Here is a 25,485-nt window from a genome sequence, read left to right on the forward strand (position 1 = left end):
GGAGCCCATCGATGTTCCATTCGTTTGGAGGTAGTATTCATCATCAAACCTGAAATAGTTATACGTCAAAACATATTCAGCTCTAGAATGAAGTTTGTTGGTGGATATTCGTTACTATCTCTGTCTCCCAAATAGTGAGCTAGGGCTGCCAGCCCCCCCACGTGGGGAATGCTGGTATATAGACTCTCCACATCTAATGTGACCAGAATACAGTCTTCTGTTAAACCCGTTATTGGTGAGATCTTGTTTATGAAGTCTATAGAGTCTTTTACATAAAGATGGCAATGCTTGCACATGAGTTTTAATGAAAGAGTCTATAAAGTTCGACAACGGCTCTAGCATTGAGCCTATTCCTGCAACCACTGGTCTGCCTGGATAATTGCCTTGTTGTGTTTTAGGTTGGTGTAATTTCGGTAACCTGTACAGGCATGGACGTATGGCACATTTACAGCAAAGATATTCATATTCAGGTTTTGAGATAAGGTTATTTAATAGGGCTCCAGATTAGAGCATATATCCCTTTGGAACACCTGTGTGGGATCAACACTCAGTTTTCTATAGAAACGTTCATTACTGAGTTGTCTCTGTATTTCTTCTTTATGTTTTTCATAGTCTAAAACAACCACAGCACCCCCCTTGTCTGCAGGTTTAATAACCAAAGATGAATCTTTCATTAATTCATTAAGTGCCTGTTCTTCTGTTCTAGTGAATGTGGTTTGTTTGTCTCGTATACACTGACATGGCTTCTTGTTCGACTAACCTACAATAGGTATTAATCGAGGAGTTGTTAAGGGACAGACTATGCTTTTGGACTTAAAATGGGTACCAGTTCTTTGATGTGTTTCTAGGCCGGAAACAGTGTTTTGCGAAAACACAGGCTTAAGTTTAATCTTGCGAAAGAATTTAAACAGATCTACTTTCGTATCGAATGGTTTATCTGTACATGTAGGTACAAAAGAGAGGCCCTTAGATAAGACTGAGACTTGAGCGTCAGTAAGGTCTTTGTTGGAGAGGTTCATTACCGCGTCCTGCTGTAGCTCCGTGTCCATGGCCTGTGTTCCTGGTCTCCTCTTCGACCGCTTGCCTCTCCAACATCGTTTCTTTTCTTTCGTGGAGCCTTGTGTTGCTTCCATGTGCCATGGTTACATAAGACAAAAGGTTAAGGCAAAAACAAAAGTGGGGTGGTTGGTTGGGGTGGATGATGGATAACGCTAACATCTAGCAACCCAAAGGTTGTTTGTTCAAATTTCATCACGGACACCTTTAGCATTTTAGCTAATTAACAAACTTGCAACTACTTACAATTTTTTTGTTACTTTGCAACTACTTAGCATGTTAGCTAACCCTAACCTTAACCCTTAACCCTTAGCACCTAGCCTAGCTAACGTCAACTGGTTGGTGCTAGACATGTAGGCCTACACTAAAAGCACAGGGCACAGCACAGTTGAATTGAACCTGCTAACTGTAAGGTAGTGTAGTTCATCTCTTTCTAACTGAACCTGCTAACTGTAATGTAGTGTAGTTCATCTCATTCTAACTGAACCTGCTAACTGTAATGTAGTGTAGTTCATCTCTTTCTAACTGAACCTGCTAACTGTAATGTAGTGTAGTTCATCTCTTTCTAACTGAACCTGCTAACTGTAATGTAGTGTAGTTCATCTCTTTCTAACTGAACCTGCTAACTGTAATGTAGTGTAGTTCATCTCTTTCTAACTGAACCTGCTAACTGTAATGTAGTGTAGTTCATCTCTTTCTAACTGAACCTGCTAACTGTAATGTAGTGTAGTTCATCTCTTTCTAACTGAACCTGCTAACTGTAATGTAGTGTAGTTCATCTCTTTCTAACTGAACCTGCTAACTGTAATGTAGTGTAGTTCATCTCTTTCTAACTGAACCTGCTAACTGTAATGTAGTGTAGTTCATCTCTTTCTAACTGAACCTGCTAACTGTAATGTAGTGTAGTTCATCTCTTTCTAACTGAACCTGCTAACTGTAATGTAGTGTAGTTCATCTCATTCTAACTGAACCTGCTAACTGTAATGTAGTGTAGTTCATCTCTTTCTAACTGAACCTGCTAACTGTAATGTAGTGTAGTTCATCTCTTTCTAACTGAACCTGCTAACTGTAATGTAGTGTAGTTCATCTCTTTCTAACTGAACCTGCTAACTGTAATGTAGTGTAGTTCATCTCTTGTTTCTTCTTCTCCCTTGGTATCCAACAGCCATCAACGCTCCCTCTTTCCACCTCTCTCTCTGTTATTCTCTCTCTCTACCTCGCAAACTAAGGTTATTTTGGGAATCCATCCATCTATGTGTCTCTCTCTCTCACTCTACCTCTCTCTCTCTCTCTCTCTCTCTCTCTCTCTCTGTCCTCCACTCTGCATGCAGTTCTTATCAATATATAATAACATTTTTCTGTTATGTATTTTGTGTGTGTGTAAATCTTTCCCTACATTTCTCTGTACTATATGAAAAGCCTTAATAACGTGTGTGTGTGTGTGTGTGTGTGTGTGTGTGTGTGTGTGTGGTACAGTGTGTGTGTGTGTGTGTGTGTGGTACAGTGTGTGTGTGTGGTACAGTGTGTGTGTGGTACAGTGTGTACATGACGTGCTTGTGGTTTGTGCATCTCTGACGATTATTGGTCAATTTAAAACAGAACTGGAGTGGAAACTGTGTTATTAGGGAAAGGGGCGGGTCTTAATCAACCATAGATTAGATTGGGATTATGAGCCGTGGAAAGAACACCACTCCTTTACCTAATCTCACCTGTCCTCTATGGCTCTTTTCTCTCTCCTTGCTATTCTTTCCCCTCTCTCCCCCACCCTCCCCTCTCTCTCTCCCTCCCCCTTCCTTTTCTGTGGAAAAACTTTAAAGATAGTTATCTCTTCACCTGCCATGAGTTATGATGCTAAGGACACACAAACCCACAATCTTGCACACACACACACCTGGCAGTGTGTTCATTAGGCCACTCCTCCCCCGAGGCTACACGCTCCACTTACCCACAATGCACCCCTCACCCAGACCTCACTGGGTCAATTAGCCTGATATCAATAATGACTTCAGTGTGAGAGAGAGAAACAGGATTAGTGATGTCTCTCCTTAGCCTCCTCTCATTAGCCTCCTCTCTGCTCCGCTCCCCTCTCCTTTCCTTAACCTCCTTTCTTACCTCCTCTCATTAGCCTCCTCTCATTAGCCTCCTCTCATTAGCCTTTTCTCCTTAGCCTTTTCTCCTTAGCCTTTTCTCCTTAGCCTTTTCTCCTTAGCCTTTTCTCCTTAGCCTTTTCTCCTTAGCCTTTTCTCCTTAGCCTTTTCTCCTTAGCCTTTTCTCCTTAGCCTTTTGTCCTTAGCCTTTTCTCCTTAGCCTTTTCTCCTTAGCCTTTTCTCCTTAGCCTTTTCTCCTTAGCCTTTTCTCCTTAGCCTTTTCTCCTTAGCCTTCTCTCCTTAACCTCCTCTCCTTAGCCTCCTCTCCTCTCCTTAGCCTTCTCTCCACTCCCCTCTGTAGCCTCCTCTCCACTCCTCTCGTCTCGTCTCCTCTCGTCTCCTTAGCCTCCTCTCCTCTCCTTAGCCTCCTCTCGTCTCCTTAGCTTCCTCTCGTCTCCTTAGCTTCCTCTCGTCTCCTTAGCTTCCTCTCGTCTCCTTAGCTTCCTCTCGTCTCCTTAGCCTCCTCGCGTCTCCTTAGCTTCCTCTTGTCTCCTTAGCCTTCTCGTCTCCTTAGCCTCCTCTCCTCTTCTCTCCTTTCCTTAGCCTTTTATTCTCTCCTCTCCTCTCCTTCTCTCCTCTCCTCTCTGTAGCCTTCTCTCCTCTTCTCTCTGTAGCCTTCTCTTCTCTCCTCTCCTCTCTGTAGCCTTCTCTCCTCTCCTCTCTGTAGCCTTCTCTCCTCTCCTCTCTGTAGCCTTCTCTCCTCTTCTCTCTGTAGCCTTCTCTCCTCTCCTCTCCTCTCCTCTCTGTAGCCTTCTCTCCTCTCCTCTCTGTAGCCTTCTCTCCTCTCCTCTCCTCTCCTCTCTGTAGCCTTCTCTCCTCTCCTCTCCTCTCCTCTCTGTAGCCTTCTCTCCTCGCCTCTCTCTCCTCTCCTCTCTGTAGCCTTCTCTCCTCTCCTCTCTGTAGCCTTCTCTCCTCTCCTCTCCTCTCTGTAGCCTTCTCTCCTCTCCTCTCCTGTAGCCTTCTCTCCTCTCCTCTCCTCTCCTCTCTGTAGCCTTCTCTCCTCTCCTCTCTGTAGCCTTCTCTCCTCTCCTCTCCTCTCCTCTCTGTAGCCTTCTCTCCTCTTCTCTCTGTAGCCCTTCTCTTCTCTCCTCTCCTCTCCTCTTCTCTCTGTAGCCTTCTCTTCTCTCCTCTCTGTAGCCTTCTCTCCTCTCCTCTCTGTAGCCTTCTCTTCTCTCCTCTCCTCTCCTCTCTGTAGCCTTCTCTCCTCTTCTCTCTGTAGCCTTCTCTCCTCTCCTCTCCTCTCCTCTCCTCTCCTTCTCTCCTCTCCTCTCTGTAGCCTTCTCTCCTCTCCTCTCTGTAGCCTTATCTCCTCTTCTCTCTGTAGCCTTCTCTTCTCTCCTCTTCTCTCTGTAGCCTTCTCTCCTCTCCTCTCTGTAGCCTTATCTTCTCTCCTCTCTGTAGCCTTCTCTCCTCTCCTCTCTGTAGCCTTCTCTCCTCTCCTCTCTGTAGCCTTCTCTTCTCTCCTCTCCTCTCTGTAGTCTTCTCTCCTCTCCTCTCTGTAGCCTTATCTTCTCTCCTCTCTGTAGCCTTCTCTCCTCTCCTCTCCTCTCCTCTCCTCTCCTCTCCTCTCCTCTGCCTCTCCTCTCCTCTCCTCTCCTCTCCTCTCCTCTCTGTAGCCTTATCTTCTCTCCTCTCTGTAGCCTTCTCTCCTCTCCTCTCCTCTCCTCTCCTCTCCTCTCCTCTCCTCTCCTCTCCTCTCCTCTCCTCTCCTCTCCTCTCCTCTCCTCTCCTCTCCTCTCCTCTCCTCTCTATAGCCTTCTCTCCTCTCTGTATCCTTCTCTCCTCTTCTCTCCTCTCTGTATCCTTCTCTCCATCGTTATTCTCTCTTATTCCTTCCGACTGCATTTGATTAATTTTGTCATTTTGCCTAATTTATTTTTCACTCTCTCTCTGTCTCTCTCTCTGTCCCTCTTTCTTTGTCCATCTCTGTCCCTCTCTGTCTCTCTTTCTCTGTAAATCTCCTCTGTTGTTAATTTGACCTCCAGAACCGCTGGAGTGAAACACTGATTTGCTGAACCTGGCTCTTCAGCTCACACTGCGGACTGTGTGTGTGTGTGTGTGTGTGTGTGTGTGTGTGTGTGTGTGTGGTGTGTGTGTGTGTGTGTGTGTGTGTGTGTGTGTGTGTGTGTGTGTGTGTGTGTGTGTGCCTGTGCCTCCTTGTGTTTACGTATGCATATTTGTGCACGTCTCATCTTTAGAGTATATACTATACACCGCCTGTGTAGCTCCAGAGCACGGGCCTGGATTATGCTGCTCTGCCTGCTGCTCTGCCCGCTCAGGGCTCACCATGGCTGGGTAGGGCTGCTAGGATAATCCCAGGCTTCAGGCCCAGACAGACAGAAAGCGTCTCCTTCCTGAGCGGTATGACGGCTGTGTGGTCCCATGGTGTTTATACTTTCGTACTATTGTTTGTACAGATGAACGTGGTACCTTCAGGCGTTTGGAAATTGCTCCCAAGGATGAACCAGACTTGTGGAGGTCTACATTTTTTTTCTGAGGTCTTGGCTGATTTCTTTTGATTTTCGCATGATGTCAAGCGAAGAGGCGCTGAGTTTGAAGGTCGGCCTTGAAATACATCCACAGATACCCCTCCAATTGACTCAAATTATGTCAATTAGCCTATCAGAAGCTTCTAAAGCCATGACATAATTTTCTGTACATTTCCAAGCTGTTTAAAGGCACAGTCAACTTAGTGTATGTAAACCTCTGACCCACTGGAATACAGTGAATTATAAGTGAAATAAACTGTCTGTAATCAATCGTTGGAAAAATTATCTGTGTCATGCACAAAGGAAATGTCCTAATCAACTTGCCAAAACTATAGTTTGTTAACAAGAAATTTGTGGAGTGGTTGAAAAACGAGTTTTAATGACTCCAACCTAAGTGTATGTAAACTTCCCACTTCAACTGTATATGGAGAGAGAGTGGCTCTTTTGATGCCTGGGGAATCATGTAGGATAGAGAGGGGAGGGGAGGATGTGTGGGTTCTATGAGGAGGGTGGGGGGCTTGGTGTGTGTAGCTGGGGAGGGGAGGATGTGTGGGTTCTATGAGGAGGGTGGGGGGCTTGGTGTGTGTAGCTGGGGAGGGGAGGATGTGTGGGTTCTATGAGGAGGGTGGGGGGCTTGGTGTGTGTAGCTGGGGAGGGGAGGATGTGTGGGTTCTATGAGGAGGGTGGGGGGCTTGGTGTGTGTAGCTGGGGAGGGGAGGATGTGTGGGTTCTATGAGGAGGGTGGGGGCTTGGTGTGTGTAGCTGGGAGGGGAGGATGTGTGGGTTCTATGAGGAGGGTGGGGGCTTGGTGTGTGTAGCTGGGGAGGGGAGGATGTGTGGGTTCTATGAGGAGGATGGGGGGCTTGGTGTGTGTAGCTGGGGAGGGGAGGATGTGTGGGTTCTATGAGGAGGATGGGGGGCTTGGTGTGTGTAGCTGGGGAGGGGAGGATGTGTGGGTTCTATGAGGAGGGTGGGGGGCTTGGTGTGTGTAGCTGGGGAGGGGAGGATGTGTGGGTTCTATGAGGAGGATGGGGGGCTTGGTGTGTGTAGCTGGGGAGGGGAGGATGTTTACATTTTGGAATGTGTCAGATGTGACAACCTGCGATTTTACATTGGGATGTAGAGAGGTGTGTGTGTGTGTGTGTGTGTGTGTGTGTGTGTGTGTGTGTGTGTGTGTGTGTGTGTGTGTGTGTGTGTGTGTGTGTGTGTGTGTGTGTGTGTGTGTGTGTGTGTGTGTGTGTGTGTGTGTGTGTGTGTGTGTGTGTGTGTGTGTGTGTGTGTGTGTGTGGATTACTGTGCCATGGATTAGGGTGTAACACATTTACTCCCCAACCGCCGTTTGACCTCATGCTACTCCTTCTATGCAGGGTTGTTTGTGTGTGTGTGTGTGTGGCACAATATGCAAACAGTATGCATTTCTTAGGGAGGGAGGGAGGGAGGGAGAAAGTGGTTTCTTCTCATCTTTCCCTCCTCTGGGGAAGAGGTTGCTGTGGTCATGGAAATGGGGAAAAATAGCCTCCAACCTTCAGTCATTCTGTCCATCCCATCACCCTCACCCACTTACCCCCTCACCCCTAGCAGGACAATGCTCACTTCTTCTCCTCTCCCGGTGTGTGTGTGCGTGCGTGCGTGCGTGCGTGCGTGCGTGCGTGCGTGCGTGCGTTGGCCACTGTACGTTGGACAGCCAGGCCTGTTGCTAGGCTACGGACAGGAAGTGTCCTGCATAGTAAATGTGTCTGAGGGGATCTGTGTAATGGAGTTGGCAGTGGACGTGCACACACACACACAAACCCACACACACAAGCAATTGCGCACACACACACTCGTCAGCTGGTTGGTGCTATGAGGCTTGAGACAGCAGATCTAGGTCAGGAAGGCATGCGAGAATAACGAATTAACGAATGAAAAAAGGAACGACGGTTTACATCCTGAATGAGTCGGCTTAGGGAAGAGAAGGGCTTTCCTTGCTATGAGAGCTGACACACACACAACCCACCAACGTGTGTGTGTTGGTGTGGACTTTGAGGTCCATAGACTGTTGTATTCTGGTAGTAATTCTATTGTTGTTCTCAAACAAAGAGTCTTTTGTAGTTGTGGAATTGGGGCAGACTGATCCTAAAAGAAAAAAATGTCTCCAAGAACGTGTGTGCTCGTGTGTGTGCGCACGTGTGCGTGTGTGTGCGCACGTGTGTGTGTGTGTGCGCACGTGTGTGTGTGTGCGCGTGTGTGTGTGTGGTGAAGAGTCAAAGTGGTAGCTCATTGGCCTGTGACTAGTCATTGCTTAATTCCCCACATCCTCTCCTCCTCTCTTTCCCTTCACTCCTCCCCTCTTCTCTTCATTAATGTCTCTTCTATTCTGATTCTGTTCTCTCCTAGAACTAGGATCATTCAAATATAAACATTTCCCCCTTGTCTGTTTCCTGCTGCTATTCTGGATTAATGATCAACATTAGGTCATTAAGATTAAAGGAAAGCTCCACCCTAAAACTATCTTTGGTATTTGTTTCATTAGTCCATTGTTGACATAGTCACAAAATGTTTTGCTGTGTCAGAAATCATGTTTTCAAGATATGTAACTTTCAAAATAAAAAGTAATCCCCGTATGATGCATCATATGCATTTTGAAAGTTACATATCTTGAAAACATGATTTCTGACACAGCAAAACATTTTGTGACTATGTCAACAATGGACTAATGAAACAAACTAATGAAACAAACTAATGAAACAAACTAATGAAACATACCAATGAAACAAATACCAAAGATAGTTTTAGGGTGGAGCTTTCCTTTAATCTTAATGACCTAATTATCTTCTATCTGTCTCAGGGTCGTCATGTCAAGACAGGGCAACTTGCGGCCATTAAGGTCATGGATGTCACCGGGGTAAGTGACACGCATGCATGCATGCATGCATGCATGCATACATACATACATACATGCATACATACATACATAAATGCATACATACATACATACATACATACACACATCACAACACACACACACACACACACACACACACACACACACACACACACACATTCTAAGGTGCATATGTGTGTGTAGAATTGTAATATGTGTGTGTGAGCATCATTGTATTGTGTGTGTGTTCCAGGATGAGGAAGAGGAGATTAAAGGAGAGATCAACATGTTGAAGAAGTACAGCCACCATCGGAACATCGCTACCTACTACGGTGCCTTCGTCAAGAAGAACCCTCCTGGCATCGACGACCAGCTATGGGTGTGTGTGTGTTTGCATCCATGTGCGCCTGCATGCGTATGTGCACAGGTGTGTGTGTGTGTGTGTCTGTGTGTGTGTGGTAACCCCTCTCTCTCTCTCTCTCTCTGTCTCTGTCTGTCTCTCTGTCTCTCTGTCTCTCTGTCTCTCTGTCTGTCTGTCTGTCTGTCTGTCTGTCTGTCTGTCTGTCTGTCTGTCTGTCTCTCGCTCTGTCTGTCTGTCTCTCGCTCTGTCTGTCTGTCTCTCGCTCTGTCTGTCTGTCTCTCGCTCTGTCTGTCTGTCTGTCGCTCTGTCTGTCTGTCTGTCTGTCGCTCTGTCTGTCTGTCTGTCTGTCTCGCTCTGTCTGTCTGTCTGTCTCGCTCTGTCTGTCTTGCTCTGTCTGTCTCACTCTGTCTGTCTCGCTCTGTCTGTCTCGCTCTGTCTGTCTCGCTCTGTCTGTCTCGCTCTGTCTGTCTCTGTCTCGCTCTGTCTGTCTCTGTCTCGCTCTGTCTGTCTGTCTCTGTCTCGCTCTGTCTGTCTCTGTCTCGCTCTGTCTGTCTCTCTCTCTGTCTCTCTGTCTCTCTCTCTGTCTCTCTGTCTCTCTCTCGGTCTCTCTCTCGGTCTCTCTGTCTCTCTCTCGGTCTCTCTCTCGGTCTCTCTGTAGTTGGTGATGGAGTTCTGTGGGGCGGGCTCAATAACAGATCTGATTAAGAACACCAAGGGGAACTCACTGAAGGAGGAGTGGACTGCCTACATCTGCAGAGAGATCCTCAGGGTAAGTATTGCTATATATTATTTAGTATTTAGTGCTGAGAGATTAACCAACATTTCGGTTATTTTTAGTTTTTTCAACAACTAGTTGACTAATCGGTTAATAACATTCAGTTATTTAAATTACATTTCTAGGTATCTCTACCTGAAATTACATGATCTAAGTGATTGATAGTTGGTATTCAGCAGTCATAAAAGTATGCCTTATTTACTTTGAAGAACTACTAAAATAGTGATTTTTGTCAGAAAGTGTAGGCTGCAGCTCTATAGAGATGAGACTTGGAATGAAATAATATTTTATTAAAGTAAAGTCATGTCAGTAAATGATGGTTAATAAGTGATAAGCATAGTGCATTTAATGTAAAAATAAATAATTGAAATCAAAAACCGTGATCATTTAAAAAAAAAAAATCTACCTCAAAAAGCACATCGCTCAGCACTACTACGATTATACTATTACAGTAGTGAAGTACTTTTAATACTACATCATATTATTCCTGGTATTCTACTATAGAACAATACAAACAACACATTCAGAGTGATCTGAAATTACCAACCATATCTCTCTCTTTCTCTTCATCCCATTCTCTGTCCCTCCTTCCTTCTCTCCCTCTCTCTACCTCATTCTCTACCCATCTCTCTCTCTCTCTCTTTCTTTCTCTTTCTCTTTCTCTACCTCTCTCTCTCCAGGGTCTGACCCATCTCCACCAGCACAAGGTCATCCACAGAGACATCAAGGGTCAGAACGTCCTGCTGACGGAGAACGCAGAGGTCAAACTGGGTGAGACAGACAGACTGACACAAAGGCATTTGTTGGTTTTAATAATAAAATATTTATTTTTGAAGACAAATTCCATTGTCCTACCCAGAATTGCTGAATATGTCACCTTCTTCGGTTTCTACATTGATCATGCACCAGACAGGCAGACAGATATGTCAAATAATTGACTGACTGAGTAATTGATTGATATGTTGATTGGTCTCTGGTCAGTGGACTTTGGTGTGAGTGCCCAGCTGGACCGGACGGTGGGGAAGAGGAACACCTTCATCGGGACTCCCTATTGGATGGCTCCCGAGGTCATCGCCTGCGACGAGAACCCTGAGGCCACCTACGACTTTAAGGTACCCAGAATACTCTGCTTCACACAGTATGTGTTTTGGCCCTGCATGTATTTATTTCCTCCTAACTCAGTGCTCTCTCTCTCTCTCTCTCTCTCTCTCTCTCTCTCTCTCTCTCTCTCTCTCTCTCTCTCTCTCTCTCTTAGAGTGACCTGTGGTCTCTGGGTATAACAGCTATAGAAATGGCAGAAGGAGCCCCTCGTAAGTATGGACACACACACACACACACACAGACACACACACACACACACTGGTATTAACCCTTTTCTGTACGTCTGCAGCGCTGTGTGACATGCACCCAATGAGAGCTCTCTTCCTCATCCCACGAAACCCCGCCCCCAGACTCAAGTCCAAGAAGTGGTGAGTCTGCATCACACACACACACACACACACACACACACACACACACACACACACACACACACACACACTAATATCCTGATTATTATGAACTAATAATAATAATAACTTTCAGGTCTAAGAAGTTCCAGTCCTTCATTGAGAGTTGCTTGGTGAAGAGTCATGGTCAGAGACCCAGCACAGAGCAGCTGTTGAAGCACCCCTTCATCAGAGAGCTGCCCAACGAACGCCAGATCCGCATCCAGCTGAAGGACCACATCGACAGAACCAAGAAGAAACGTGGAGAGAGGGGTGAGACAGATATCAGTAGTCTGGAACACAAATAGATGGTCCTGTTCCTGTGCTAGGCCACTTCTCCTCCTGAGAGATCTAATGTGCTAGGCCACTTCTCCTCCTGAGAGATCTAATGTGCTAGGCCACTTCTCCTCCTGAGAGATCTAATGTGCTAGGCCACTTCTCCTCCTGAGAGATCTGATGTGTTAGCCCACTTCTCCTCCTGAGAGATCTGATGTGTTAGGCCACTTCTCCTCCTGAGAGATCTGATGTGTTAGCCCACTTCTCCTCCTGAGAGATCTGATGTGTTAGGCCACTTCTCCTCCTGAGAGATCTGATATGCTAGGCCACTTCTCCTCCTGAGAGATCTGATATGCTAGGCCACTTCTCCTCCTGAGAGATCTGATGTGCTAGGCCACTTCTCCTCCTGAGAGATCTGATATGCTAGGCCACTTCTCCTCCTGAGAGATCTGATATGCTAGGTCACTTCTCCTCCTGAGAGATCTGATGTGTTAGGTCACTTCTCCTCCTGAGAGATCTGATGTGTTAGCCCACTTCTCCTCCTGAGAGATCTGATGTGCTTGGCCACTTCTCCTCCTGAGAGATCTGATGTGTTAGGCCACTTCTCCTCCTGAGAGATCTGATGTGCTAGGCCACTTCTCCTCCTGAGAGATCTAATGTGCTAGGCCACTTCTCCTCCTGAGAGATCTGATATGCTAGGTCACTTCTCCTCCTGAGAGATCTGATGTGCTAGGCCACTTCTCCTCCTGAGAGATCTGATGTGCTAGGTCACTTCTCCTCCTGAGAGATCTGATGTGCTAGGCCACTTCTCCTCCTGAGAGATCTGATGTGTTAGCCCACTTCTCCTCCTGAGAGATCTGATGTGCTTGGCCACTTCTCCTCCTGAGAGATCTGATGTGTTAGGCCACTTCTCCTCCTGAGAGATCTGATGTGCTAGGCCACTTCTCCTCCTGAGAGATCTAATGTGCTAGGCCACTTCTCCTCCTGAGAGATCTGATATGCTAGGTCACTTCTCCTCCTGAGAGATCTGATGTGCTAGGCCACTTCTCCTCCTGAGAGATCTGATGTGCTAGGTCACTTCTCCTCCTGAGAGATCTGATGTGCTAGGCCACTTCTCCTCCTGAGAGATCTGATGTGCTAGGCCACTTCTCCTCCTGAGAGATCTGATGTGCTAGGTCACTTCTCCTCCTGAGAGATCTGATGTGCTATGCCACTTCTCCTCCTGAGAGATCTGATGTGCTAGGCCACTTTTCCTCCTGAGAGATCTGATGTGCTAGGCCACTTTTCCTCCTGAGAGATCTGATGTGCTAGGCCACTTCTTCTCCTGAGAGATCTGATGTGCTAGGCCACTTCTCCTCCTGAGAGATCTGATATGCTAGGCCACTTCTTCTCCTGAGAGATCTGATGTGCTAGGCCACTTCTCCTCCTGAGAGATCTGATGTGCTAGGCCACTTCTTCTCCTGATAGATCTGATGTGCTAGGCCACTTCTCCTCCTGAGAGATCTGATATGCTAGGCCACTTCTTCTCCTGAGAGATCTGATGTGTTAGGCCACTTCTTCTCCTGATAGATCTGATGTGCTAGGCCACTTCTCCTCCTGAGAGATCTGATGTGCTAGGCCACTTCTCCTCCTGAGAGATCTAATGTGCTAGGCCACTTCTCCTCCTGAGAGATCTGATATGCTAGGTCACTTCTCCTCCTGAGAGATCTGATGTGCTAGGCCACTTCTCCTCCTGAGAGATCTAATGTGCTAGGCCACTTCTCCTCCTGAGAGATCTGATGTGTTAGGCCACTTCTCCTCCTGAGAGATCTGATATGCTAGGCCACTTCTCCTCCTGAGAGATCTGATGTGCTAGGTCACTTCTCCTCCTGAGAGATCTGATGTGCTAGGCCACTTCTCCTCCTGAGAGATCTGATGTGTTAGGCCACTTCTCCTCCTGAGAGATCTGATGTGCTAGGTCACTTCTCCTCCTGAGAGATCTGATGTGTTAGGCCACTATAACCAACTGGTGTGTGTGTTCTTCTGCAGATGAGACAGAATATGAGTACAGCGGGAGTGAAGAGGAGGAAGAGGAGCGAGACGTGGGGGAGCCAAGGTAACACACACACACACACACACACACACACACACAACAAACACAGTCTCTCATTGGCCCATTTTCCACTCACACACTCTTCTGATTGGTCCTTCCCCAGCTCCATCATTAACATCCCCGGTGAGTCGACGTTAAGGCGGGACTTCCTGCGTCTGCAGCTGGCCAATAAGGAACGCTCTGAGGCTCTGAGGCGGCAGCAGTTGGAACAACAGCAGAACGAGGAACACAAGCGCCTCCTACTGGCCGAACGACAGAAACGCATAGAGGAGCAGAAAGAACAGAGGAGGAGACTGGATGAGGTAGGACACACTCATGCGTACACACACACACACACACACACACACACACACACACACACACACACACACACACACACACACACACACACACACACACACACACACACACACACACACACACACACACACACACACACATGTTTACCTCTCTTTTTCTGTCCAACAGCAACAGCGTAGGGAGCGTGAGTTGAGGAAGCAGCAGGAGAGAGAACAGAGAAGACGCTATGAAGAGATGGAACAACTACGGAGAGATGAGGAGAGGAGGCACACGGAGAGAGAACAGGTACACACTTTGACTTCCTCCTGAAGTTATCTTGTTCTTTCTCTTCCTGCTGCTACAGTGTATAGGAGTATATCTGTCTCTTGTTCTCTCTGTGCCTCGCTCTCTCCTTCCCTCTGTGCGACTCTCTCTTTCTGTTTCCTGTTCTCTCCTTCCCTCCACGCTGCATTAGGAGTACATCTCTGTCTGACTCTCTCTTTCTGTTTCCTGTTCTCTCCTTCCCTCCACGCTGCATTAGGAGTACATCTCTGTCTGACTCTCTTTCTGTTTCCTGTTCTCTCCTTCCCTCCACGCTGCATTAGGAGTACATCTCTGTCTGACTCTCTTTCTGTTTCCTGTTCTCTCCTTCCCTCTACACTGCATTAGGAGTACATCTCTGTCTGACTCTCTTTCTGTTTCCTGTTCTCTCCTTCCCTCCACGCTGCATTAGGAGTACATCTCTGTCTGACTCTCTTTCTGTTTCCTGTTCTCTCCTTCCCTCCACGCTGCATTAGGAGTACATCTCTGTCTGACTCTCTTTCTGTTTCCTGTTCTCTCCTTCCCTCTACGCTGCATTAGGAGTACATCTCTGACTGACTCTCTCTTTCTGTTTCCTGTTCTCTCCTTCCCTCCACGCTGCATTAGGAGTACATCTCTGTCTGACTCTCTCTTTCTGTTTCCTGTTCTATCCTTCCCTCCACACTGCATTAGGAGTACATCTCTGTCTGACTCTCTCTTACTGTTTCCTGTTCTCTCCTTCCCTCTACACTGCATTAGGAGTACATCTCTGTCTGACTCTCTCTTTCTGTTTCCTGTTCTCTCCTTCCCTCCACGCTGCATTAGGAGTACATCTCTGTCTGACTCTCTCTTACTGTTTCCTGTTCTCTCCTTCCCTCTACACTGCATTAGGAGTACATCTCTGTCTGACTCTCTCTTTCTGTTTCCTGTTCTCTCCTTCCCTCCACGCTGCATTAGGAGTACATCTCTGTCTGACTCTCTCTTTCTGTTTCCTGTTCTCTCCTTCCCTCTACGCTGCATTAGGAGTACATCTCTGTCTGACTCTCTCTTTCTGTTTCCTGTTCTCTCCTTCCCTCCACGCTGCGTTGTGATAGGAGTATATCCGTAGACAGCTGGAGGAGGAACAGAGACAGTTAGAGATTCTACAGCAACAACTTCTACAGGAGCAGGCCCTACTGCTGGTAACACTGTTACCCCTGCATGTCTATGTATATATACCCCTGACCTCTCACCCCTGACCCCTCAATAACTTCTACAGGAGCAGGCCCTACTGCTGATAACACTGTTACCCCTGCATGTCTATGTATATATACCCCTGACCTCTCACCCCTGACCCCTCAATAACTTCTACAGGAGCAGGCCCATTGTATACCTGCATGTATACAGCTACCTATCCCAATCCTCTCAAGTCTGACCCCTCTACCCTGTGAAACTACAGCTGCAGAGCCTGTGATCTAAACCTGTACCTTGTCCCTGTGTCCAGTGTTTGTTGTTCCTCGTTCCTCTCTGCAAGTCCTTACCCTGCAAGGAACCCCCCTCCCCAGCCCCATCAAATCACATCACATTTTATTTGTCACATTCGCCGAATACAACAGGTGTAGACCTTACCGTGAAATGCTTACTTACAAGCCCTTAACCAACAATACAGTTCAAGAAATAGAGTTAATAAAATATTTACTAAATAAACTAAAGTAAAAAATGAAATAAAAAGTAACACCGAGTCGATGTGCGGGGTACAGGTTAGTCCAGGTCATTTGTACATGGATCATGGAACGTCCCTGTGAGCCCTGTCCTGTATGGATCCTATTGGTCATCCTGTCCTGTATGGATCCTATTGGTCATCCTGTCCTGTATGGATCCTATTGGTCATCCTGTCCTGTATGGATCCTATTGGTCATCCTGTCCTGTATGGATCCTATTGGTCATCCTGTCCTGTATGGATCCTATTGGTCATCCTGTCCTGTATGGATCCTATTGGTCAACCTGTCCTGTATGGATCCTATTGGTCATCCTGTCCTGTATGGATCCTATTGGTCATCCTGTCCTGTATGGATCCTATTGGTCATCCTGTCCTCTATGGATCCTATTGGTCATCCTGTCCTGTATGGATCCTATTGGTCAACCTGTCCTGTATGGATCCTATTGGTCAACCTGTCCTGTATGGATCCTATTGGTCATCCTGTCCTGTATGGATCCTATTGGTCATCCTGTCCTGTATGGATCCTATTGGTCATCCTGTCCTGTATGGATCCTATTGGTCATCCTGTCCTGTATGGATCCTATTGGTCAACCTGTCCTGTATGGATCCTATTGCTCAACCTGTCCTGTATGGATCCTATTGGTCAACCTGTCCTGTATGGATCCTATTGGTCATCCTGTCCTGTATGGATCCTATTGGTCAACCTGTCCTGTATGGATCCTATTGGTCAACCTGTCCTGTATGGATCCCATTGGTCAACCTGTCCTGTATGGAGTGATGCTATTGGTCATGTGTGTCATGTATCTCTGTTGCTTGGCTCTGTGCTGTCATGATAGTGATTTGGTTAAGATCGGATAATAACAGCCTTGTGTGTGTGTGTGTGTGTGTGTGTGTGTGTGTGTGTGTGTGTGTGTGTGTGTGTGTGGTGTGTGTGTGTGTGTGTGTGTGTGTGTGTGTGTGTGTGTGTGTGTGTGTGTGTGTGTGTGTGTGTGTGTGTGTGTGTGTGTGTGTGTGTGTGTCCGTCCATAGGAGTATAAGCGTAAGCAGATTGAGGAACAACGTCAAGCCGAGAGACTACAGAGACAGTTGCAACAGGAGGTAACACTTGGTCCTTATGATGATGTCATATAACAATGTTGTTGAATAATTGAAGAGATGGTAAACTGTTGTCTATTTGTTTTGTAGAGAGCCTACCTGGTGTCTCTGCAACAACAACAACAAAACCAAGATGGCCGACCAGGCGAGAAGAAACCTCTGTATCACTATAAAGACTCAGCTAGTCCTACTGACAAACCTGCATGGGCTAAAGAGGTACACACACACACACACTGGCCTGGTGTCTACACTGATCGTTTCTACAGACAGAAGCGAAGGGTTTCGAGAGAAGATGTTGGAGAGACTGGTCTCTGGACATTCATGAAGTTCATGAGTACAGTCTCAGTCAACATTGTCTGTGTAGTGGTGCATACAGTGTGGATCAGAACAAGATATTGTGTTCTTCTGTTACAGTTCTCGTGTGTGTTTTATATTTGATGTGTGGTTTTGAAGAGTGTGCATGTGTGAATTGGTCTGTCTGTTCGTGTGTGTGTGTGTGTGTGTGTGTGTGTGTGTGTGTGTGTTTGTTTAACTTCTGCCCCACCTTGTCTGCAGGTCCTGAAGCAGCAGCCACACCCCCAGAGCCACTCACCCCGCCCAGTCCTCAGACAAAGCCACTCCTTCAACCAACCTTCATCCTCCATTCCCTCCCACGCCAACCTCCCTCGCCGAGCCCCCTCCAACCCCACCCCTCCCCCTCACATCCGTATCTCCCTGGAGACCAGGGATCTAGTAGATCCCGTTCTGAAACAGGAGATCAACCAGCAGGTTAGAGAGATGAGAGCTCAGAAAGCCGGTCAAAGGGTGGTCAGACAAAATGAAAGAGGACGCAATACCGGAGCCAACCACCAGGGGGTAGTACAACACAACAACAGGGGGCCAAAAGGGCCTAGCCGAGCCGGTCAGAAGGCTGGTCAGCAAGACCGAGGACGCAGTCCCAGACCTAAACACCAAGGGCCACAACACAACCCCAACCAGGGGCCACAGCATAATGGGAAGGGGCAACAGACTGGCTTTAACCGAGGCCCCAGCCCTAACCCCAACCAAGCCCCAAAAGAGAGCCCCATCTCTAATCCCCAAGCCCCTAACCAAGAGGCCCTCAATGGGCCAGTCTGGGCGCCCAGCTCCAGCCCCAACCAGGGACATGACCTGGGGGTAAAAGACCAGGGGAAGATATGGGTCAGTGGCCGTAGTAGCAGCTCCATCTCCCCCTGTCGTAGAATAGACATAGAAGTAGATGACATAGATGTAGAAATAGACTCCTCTTCTTCCTCTCATTCTAATTCTTCTTTCCTCTACCCCTCTCCTGATCGTGATCTGTTTCCCTGTCGCATACTAGATGTAGAAATAGATGAACTAGATATAGAAATGGAGGAACTAGAAAAGAGGGAGTTGGATTGTTGGAGGTATAGAGAGGAGGAGAGGGAATGTAGGAAAAGGGGTAGAGAGGGAGGTGTGGGGGGGTTGAGGATGGCTTCCAGCCATGAGAGTCTGTTGGGATCCTATGGGGGTCATACGAACTCTGACCTCAACCCCCAACCCCTAACCCCTGACCTCTCAGCCTCTGCACCGGCAGGCCGGCTACGCCCTTTCCTCTCCTCCAATCAAAATCACTTCCTGGCTCCTGAATCCTCCAAGCAGAGTCCGTTCCTCCAAGTCCCTGGCTGGGCACCTCCCCCTCTGAACAGAGGGAGGTCAGAGGGCACTGATGATGATGAGGTCACGACCTCTAACCTGGACCTGACTTCCTCTGCGCCAGCTAACATGCTCAGATCACACCTGGCCCAGGCCATGCCCATTAGATCCAAGCAGTCATACCTCTCTCGGTCTGCCCTCTCTTCCCCCCCCCTACGTTCTCCTGGTAAGAGCTCAGGTCCTCTGAAACAGTTAGTTTTAGCCTTAACTTGGATGGGCCTCTCGCCCCGAGGGTCACCTAGAACCTCACCCCAAACCTCAGCCGGAATCTCCCCCTCACACTCCCGACCTGAGTCCCCATGTCATCTCTCCCTCAATTCCCCTCCAGCTCCATTCTCCCACTCCCAGTATCTCACACCCTGCTCCTCCCCCCACCTCACCCCTATGTGTTCTCCTCACCCCTCTCCCGGCGGCTCCCCCTTCGGCTCCCAGTCCCAGCTCACTATCAGACCACTAGCTGCTAGCCATTAGCCACACACACACACACACACACACACACACACACACACACACACACACACACACACACACACACACACACACACACACAGACAGACAGACATTCTTTATTATATTTGTAGATAAAACAAAAAATTATACATTTTCTATAGTTTATACTATTTTGTACTACAACATTGTTTCAACTTCATATAGCTCAGTTGGTTCATCCTTACCCACCTAACTCCGATAGTCCCCAATCCAATCAAACCAGATATCAAGAAGAACCAGGCCCCCCCCACTCCTTCCCTGTCAGAGTGCCTCCCCTAACAGCCCCCCCCCCCCCCCCCCCCCAACCGCCCCTCGATCTGGAGGTTGATGATGTCACAGCCCGCAAAGGCTCCATACGTGGTGTCACATCCTGTTTACGGTCAGTTAGTCAATTGTAGTTCAGCTTGGTGATGGGTGCTGGCCAATCAGGTCTCAGCCGGGTGAATGCCAATCAGGTCTCAGCTTGGTGCTGGGTGGAGGCCAATCAGGACTCTCTTTAGTGCTGGCCAATCGGTGGTGGACTATATTTTCTCTGGGATCACAGACCAACATGGATTCTCAACATTTCAGATTCTCTTTTCTGCTAGAATGGTACCCTCCAACTCCGCCTCTCCTCCATCCCCCTCTCCGCCTCTCCTCCATCCCCCTCTCCGCCTCTCCTCCATCCCCCTCTCCTCCATCCCCCTCTCCATCCTCTCTTTGTCCGTCTGTCTGTCTATCAGTTGAATTTAGAAAACGTTGTTCAGACGCAGCTGCTGGCGCAATTAACCTTTCTCTCTCACTCGCACGCGCTCTCTCTATCATCCCCTTCTCTCTGTTCCAGCTTGTAGAGGAGTACCAGTTGATTCTAACCATTAATTGCATGATTGATTGCTCGGATCAACATGCAATGATGAGCCTGCCCTCAGTGCCTCTAGAACACTGTAGACAATGTCCAGTTAATGTCCAGTTATTCTAATAATAATGATGATGTGTGTCAGGTGGAGGAGCGCTCCAAGCTGAACAGACAGAGTTCTCCGGCGCTGCAGCATAAGGCCGTCTCCAGCCGGGTCTCTGAGGCCTCCCTGCCTCCTCGCTCCGAGTCCTTCAGCACTGCAGGGATGCAGCTGGCCCGCACCCCACCAACACACCGCCCAGTTGAACCACAGGTGTGTGTCTGTCCCTCCTGTTGTCTGTGTGTGTGTGTGTGTGTATGTTGACAATTACAAATATACAATATACACACAACCTATAATTGTATTTGATATTGCCCACTAGTATGCTGTAGCCTATAGTACAGTGAACAAGCAGTATGTCTATCTGATGGAATTAGAAAATGAGAACGGACATTCCCATAATTCAGTGTTTTATCTCATTCTTTCTCTCTAGATGGCCCACCTGATTCCAGTGAAGACCATGACAGGCACTCAGTCTCTGCAGGAGAGCACAGGAAGAGAGGCGGGGGGGATGGGGAGGAGAGGGGAGGAGGGGGGCGGAATGCCCCCCCGTCAGAACTCTGACCCCACCTCTGACTCTAACCCCGCCCCTCCACCTCGTACCACTAGCCGAGAGGACGATGAGCTTCCCCCTAAGGTCCCTCAGAGAACCACCTCCATCTCCCCAGCCCTGATGAGGAAAAACTCCTCCAACGGACAGGGACTCATACGAGCCAGGTGTGTGTGTGTGTGTGTGTGTGTGTGTGTGTGTGTGTGTGTGTGTGTGTGTGTGTGTGTGTGTGTGTGTGTGTGTGTGTGTGTGTGTGTGTCAGGGTCGGGCTCAATTCTATTTAAATTCCAGTCAATTCAGGAAGTGCACTGAAATTGCTTTTCACTTCAATGCTTTTCAATGGGGAATTGGAATTAGGTTTACTTTCTGAAATGAAATGGCATTGACCCCAACCCTGGTGTGTGTGTACTAACAGTGTGTATTAACAGTGTGTGTGTGTACTGTGTATGTACTAACAGTGTGTATTAACAGTGTGTGTGTTCTTTCAGTAATCCAGACCTGAGAGCATCAGAGTTGTGTCTCGATACTGCTCCACAGAGGTCCTCTCACTCCTCCTCCTCATCCTCACCTTCATCACAGAGAGGTACACACACGCCCGCACACACACACACACACACACACACACACACACACACACACACACACACACACACACACACACACACACACACACACACAGACATATATGTGACTGATGAATACATGTATTTGTCTATTGATACGCTTTGTGAATGTTGATGCTGACTCCTCCCTTACGCTGTGATAGGTCCACCAGTCCAGGAGACCTCCCCCCCAGCAGAAGCCAATCAGGAGGTCAGGATCAGACCGGAGGAGGGGCGAGACTCAAGCAGACCCAGCAGACCTGCCGTGAGTAACACACACTCACACGCAAACACACTCCTCGATTCTTTCTGGGAGTCAGGCTTTCTCTTCTTCTGCTGCTTATGTTTCTCTCTTTTTCTCCCTCTCTTTATCTTTCTCCTTCCTTCTCTCCTCCTCAATCTCTTCTGCTGTTCATCCCCTTCTATCAGAGCTATAAGAAAGCCATAGATGAGGTTAGTGACCTCCCCCTTTTATATCTCTGTTTCTACCTCTCTCTCTCTCTCTCTTCTCTCTCTCTGTTCTCTGTATAACCAGTATGGCCCATTCATTCAGGGTTTTAGTGGGATGTGTGTAAACTCAACTTAACATCACTTTGAAGGTCTGACCAAGTCAGACTTTTGAAATTCTGAAGTATGTGTCAGGGAGCTGAACGCATCTAGCCTAGTGGTTAGCCTAGTGGTTAGCCTAGTGGTTAGCCTAGTGGTTAGCCTAGTGGTTAGCCTAGTGGTTAGCCTAGTGGTTAGAGTGTTGGGCCAGTAACCGAAAGGTTGCTGGATTGAATCCCTTAGCTGACAAGGTAAAAATCTGTCGTTCTGCCCCTGAACAAGGCAGTTAACCCACTGTTCCCCGGTAGACTGTCATTGTAAATAAGAATCTGTTCTTAACTGACTTGCCTGGTTAAATACACACAAAAAATATCTCTTTCTCTTCATTACTCTGTGCACATTGGTTATTTTAGGAGGAACTTGTGTGTGTGTGTGTGTGTGTGTGTGTGTGTGTGTGTGTGTGTGGTGTGTGTGTGTGTGTGGTGTGTGTGTGTGTGTGTGTGTGTGTGTGTGTGTGTGTGTGTGTGTGTGTGTGTGTGTGTGTGTGTGTGTGTGTGTTAGGAAGAGCTTGTGGAGGTCCAGCCTGTCTGCATGAATTGGTTTGATCCAGTGGTTGGGGGGAATGGGGCTGTGGGACTGGGCCATCTGGTAGCATGGGGGTGTTTACTAGATGGATACAGACATGGATGTGACCCCCTTTATTTTTTAGAAGCTTGTTTTTTGATTTATTGTTTTAGCTGGTCTTTTACTAGGACATCTTTCTCCAGAGTTCACAAATGTTTATTTGACGTGAAGTCATTGATGCTGATAGTTTATCTCGTTCTGTCCTTCTCTCAGTTCCCCCTATGTCTCTGTTAATTGGACTCTCCCAACCCTCTTGACTGTTAGAGAGTATGAAGTGGAATCACTGCATTAATGAATATTCGGGAACAAATTTGTATTTACTTTCTCTTTTTTTCTCTCTCTCTGTCGCCCTCTCTCGCTCTCTCTCTCTCTTTAGGACCTAAGTGCGCTGGCTAAGGAGCTGAGAGAGTTGAGGGTAGAGGAGGGCAGTAGACCTCCAGTGAAGGTGAGAAAGGTAATGTTTGACAAAGCATGTCCACTTTCAGACAGTATACCTTCATAGTGTACACTTTCAGACAGTATACCTTCATAGTGTACACTTTCAGACAGTATACCTTCACAGTGTATTCTTTCAGACAGTATACCTTCACAGTGTATTCTTTCAGACAGTATACCTTCATAGTGTACACTTTCAGACAGTATACCTTCATAGTATACACTTTCAGACAGTATACCTTCATAGTATACACTTTCAGACAGTATACCTTCATAGTATACACTTTCAGACAGTATACCTTCATAGTGTACACTTTGACAGTATACCTTCATAGTATACACTTTCAGACAGTATACCTTCATAGTGTACACTTTCAGACAGTATACCTTCATAGTGTACACTTTCAGACAGTATACCTTCATAGTATACACTTTCAGACAGTATACCTTCATAGTGTACACTTTCACAGTATACCTCATAATGTAAACTTTCAGACAGTATACCTTCATAGTATACACTTTCAGACAGTATACCTTCATAGTGTACACTTTCAGACAGTATACCTTCATAGTGTAAACTTCCAGACAGTATACCTTCATAGTATACACTTTCAGACAGTATACCTTCATAGTGTACACTTTGACAGTATACCTTCATAATGTAAACTTTCAGACAGTATACCTTCATAGTATACACTTTCAGACAGTATACCTTCATAGTGTACACTTTGACAGTATACCTTCATAGTGTACACTTTGACAGTATACCTTCATAGTGTACACTTTGACAGTATACCTTCATAATGTACACTTTCAGACAGTATACCTTCATAGTGTACACTTTGACAGTATACTTTCATAGTGTACACTTTGACAGTATACCTTCATAGTGTACACTTTGACAGTATACCTTCATAGTGTACACTTTGACAGTATACCTTCATAATGTACACTTTGACAGTATACCTTCATAATGTACACTTTCAGACAGTATACCTTCATAGTGTACACTTTGACAGTATACCTTCATAATGTACACTTTCAGACAGTATACCTTCATAGTGTACACTTTGACAGTATACCTTCATAGTGTACACTTTGACAGTATACCTTCATAATGTACACTTTCAGACAGTATACCTTAATAGTGTACACTTTCAGACAGTATACCTTCATAGTGTACACTTTCAGACAGTATACCTTCATAGTGTACACTTTCAGACAGTATACCTTCATAGTGTACACTTTCAGACAGTATACCTTCATAGTGTACACTTTGACAGTATACCTTCATAATGTACACTTTGACAGTATACCTTCATAATGTACACTTTCAGACAGTATTACATTACAGTTACATTACATTTAAGTCATTTAGCAGACGCTCTTATCCAGAGCGACTTACAAATTGGTGCATTCACCTTATGATATCCAGTGGAACAACCACTTTACAATAGTGCATCTAAATCTTTTAAGGGGGGGGGGGGGGGGGGGTTAGAAGGATTACTTTATCCTATCCTAGGTATTCCTTAAAGAGGTGGGGTTTCAGGTGTCTCCGGAAGGTGGTGATTGACTCCGCTGTCCTGGCTTCGTGAGGGAGCTTGTTCCACCATTGGGGTGCCAGGGCAGCGAACAGTTTTGACTGGGCTGAGCGGGAACTGTGCTTCCTCAGAGGTAGGGGGGCCAGCAGGCCAGAGGTGGATGAACGCAGTGCCCTTGTTTGGGTGTAGGGCCTGATCAGAGCCTGAAGGTATGGAGGTGCCGTTCCTTCACAGCTCCGTAGGCAATCACCATGGTCTTGTAGCGGATGCGAGCTTCAACTGGAAGCCAGTGGAGAGAGCGGAGGAGCGGGGTGACGTGAGAGAACTTGGGAAGGTTGAACACCAGACGGGCTGCGGCGTTCTGGATGAGTTGTAGGGGTTTAATGGCACAGGCAGGGAGCCCAGCCAACAGCGAGTTGCAGTAATCCAGACGGGAGATGACAAGTGCCTGGATTAGGACCTGCGCCGCTTCCTGTGTGAGGCAGGGTCGTACTCTGCGAATGTTGTAGAGCATGAACCTACAGGATCGGGTCACCGCCTTGATGTTAGTGGAGAACGACAGGGTGTTGTCCAGGATCACGCCAAGGTTCTTAGCACTCTGGGAGGAGGACACAAGGGAGTTGTCAACCGTGATGGCGAGATCATGGAACGGGCAGTCCTTCCCCGGGAGGAAGAGCAGCTCCGTCTTGCCGAGGTTCAGCTTGAGGTGGTGATCCGTCATCCACACTGATATGTCTGACAGACATGCAGAGATGCGATTCGCCGCCTGGTTATCAGAAGTGGGAAAGGAGAAGATTAATTGTGTGTCGTCTGCATAGCAATGATAGGAGAGACCATGTGAGGATATGACAGAGCCAAGTGACTTGGTGTATAGCGAGAATAGGAGAGGGCCTAGAACAGAGCCCTGGGGGACACCAGTGATGAGAGCGCATGGTGCGGAGACAGATTCTCGCCACGCCACCTGGTAGGAGCGACCTGTCAGGTAGGACGCAATCCAAGCGTGGGCCGCGCCGGAGATGCCCAACCCGGAGAGGGTGGAGAGGAGGATCTGATGGTTCACAGTATCAAAGGCAGCAGATGGGTCTAGAAGGATGAGAGCAGAGGAGAGAGAGTTAGCTTTAGCAGTGCGGAGAGCCTCCGTGACACAGA

The 25,485-nt window shown here is 47.3% G+C and overlaps 1 protein-coding gene across 11 annotated transcripts in view; it reads left to right on the top strand.

The window, feature by feature from the left end:
• LOC106575466 (traf2 and NCK-interacting protein kinase) overlaps positions 1-25,485 on the top strand; it is a 42,804-nt gene that overhangs the window by 8,476 nt on the left and 8,843 nt on the right. The window contains exons 3-23 of one of the 11 annotated variants that reach the window (XM_082963495.1): positions 8,520-8,576; positions 8,809-8,934; positions 9,575-9,685; positions 10,372-10,462; positions 10,673-10,803; positions 10,947-11,001; positions 11,082-11,160; positions 11,276-11,451; positions 13,483-13,549; positions 13,650-13,848; positions 14,015-14,131; positions 15,220-15,306; positions 16,854-16,922; positions 17,010-17,135; positions 17,475-18,098; positions 20,084-20,251; positions 20,472-20,755; positions 21,077-21,171; positions 21,355-21,455; positions 21,620-21,643; positions 22,737-22,814. In XM_082963495.1, the coding sequence (XP_082819621.1) occupies positions 8,520-8,576; positions 8,809-8,934; positions 9,575-9,685; positions 10,372-10,462; positions 10,673-10,803; positions 10,947-11,001; positions 11,082-11,160; positions 11,276-11,451; positions 13,483-13,549; positions 13,650-13,848; positions 14,015-14,131; positions 15,220-15,306; positions 16,854-16,922; positions 17,010-17,135; positions 17,475-18,098; positions 20,084-20,251; positions 20,472-20,755; positions 21,077-21,171; positions 21,355-21,455; positions 21,620-21,643; positions 22,737-22,814 (2,865 nt within the window). The remainder of the gene's footprint in view (positions 1-8,519; positions 8,577-8,808; positions 8,935-9,574; positions 9,686-10,371; positions 10,463-10,672; positions 10,804-10,946; positions 11,002-11,081; positions 11,161-11,275; positions 11,452-13,482; positions 13,550-13,649; positions 13,849-14,014; positions 14,132-15,219; positions 15,307-16,853; positions 16,923-17,009; positions 17,136-17,474; positions 18,099-20,083; positions 20,252-20,471; positions 20,756-21,076; positions 21,172-21,354; positions 21,456-21,619; positions 21,644-22,736; positions 22,815-25,485) is intronic. The other 10 variants (XM_082963496.1, XM_082963497.1, XM_082963498.1 and 7 more) reach the window with 10 other exon arrangements.

The sequence above is a fragment of the Salmo salar genome, chromosome 17 (genome assembly GCF_965601325.2).
Source record: "Salmo salar chromosome 17, fSalSal1, whole genome shotgun sequence".
Taxonomy (NCBI): domain Eukaryota; kingdom Metazoa; phylum Chordata; class Actinopteri; order Salmoniformes; family Salmonidae; genus Salmo; species Salmo salar.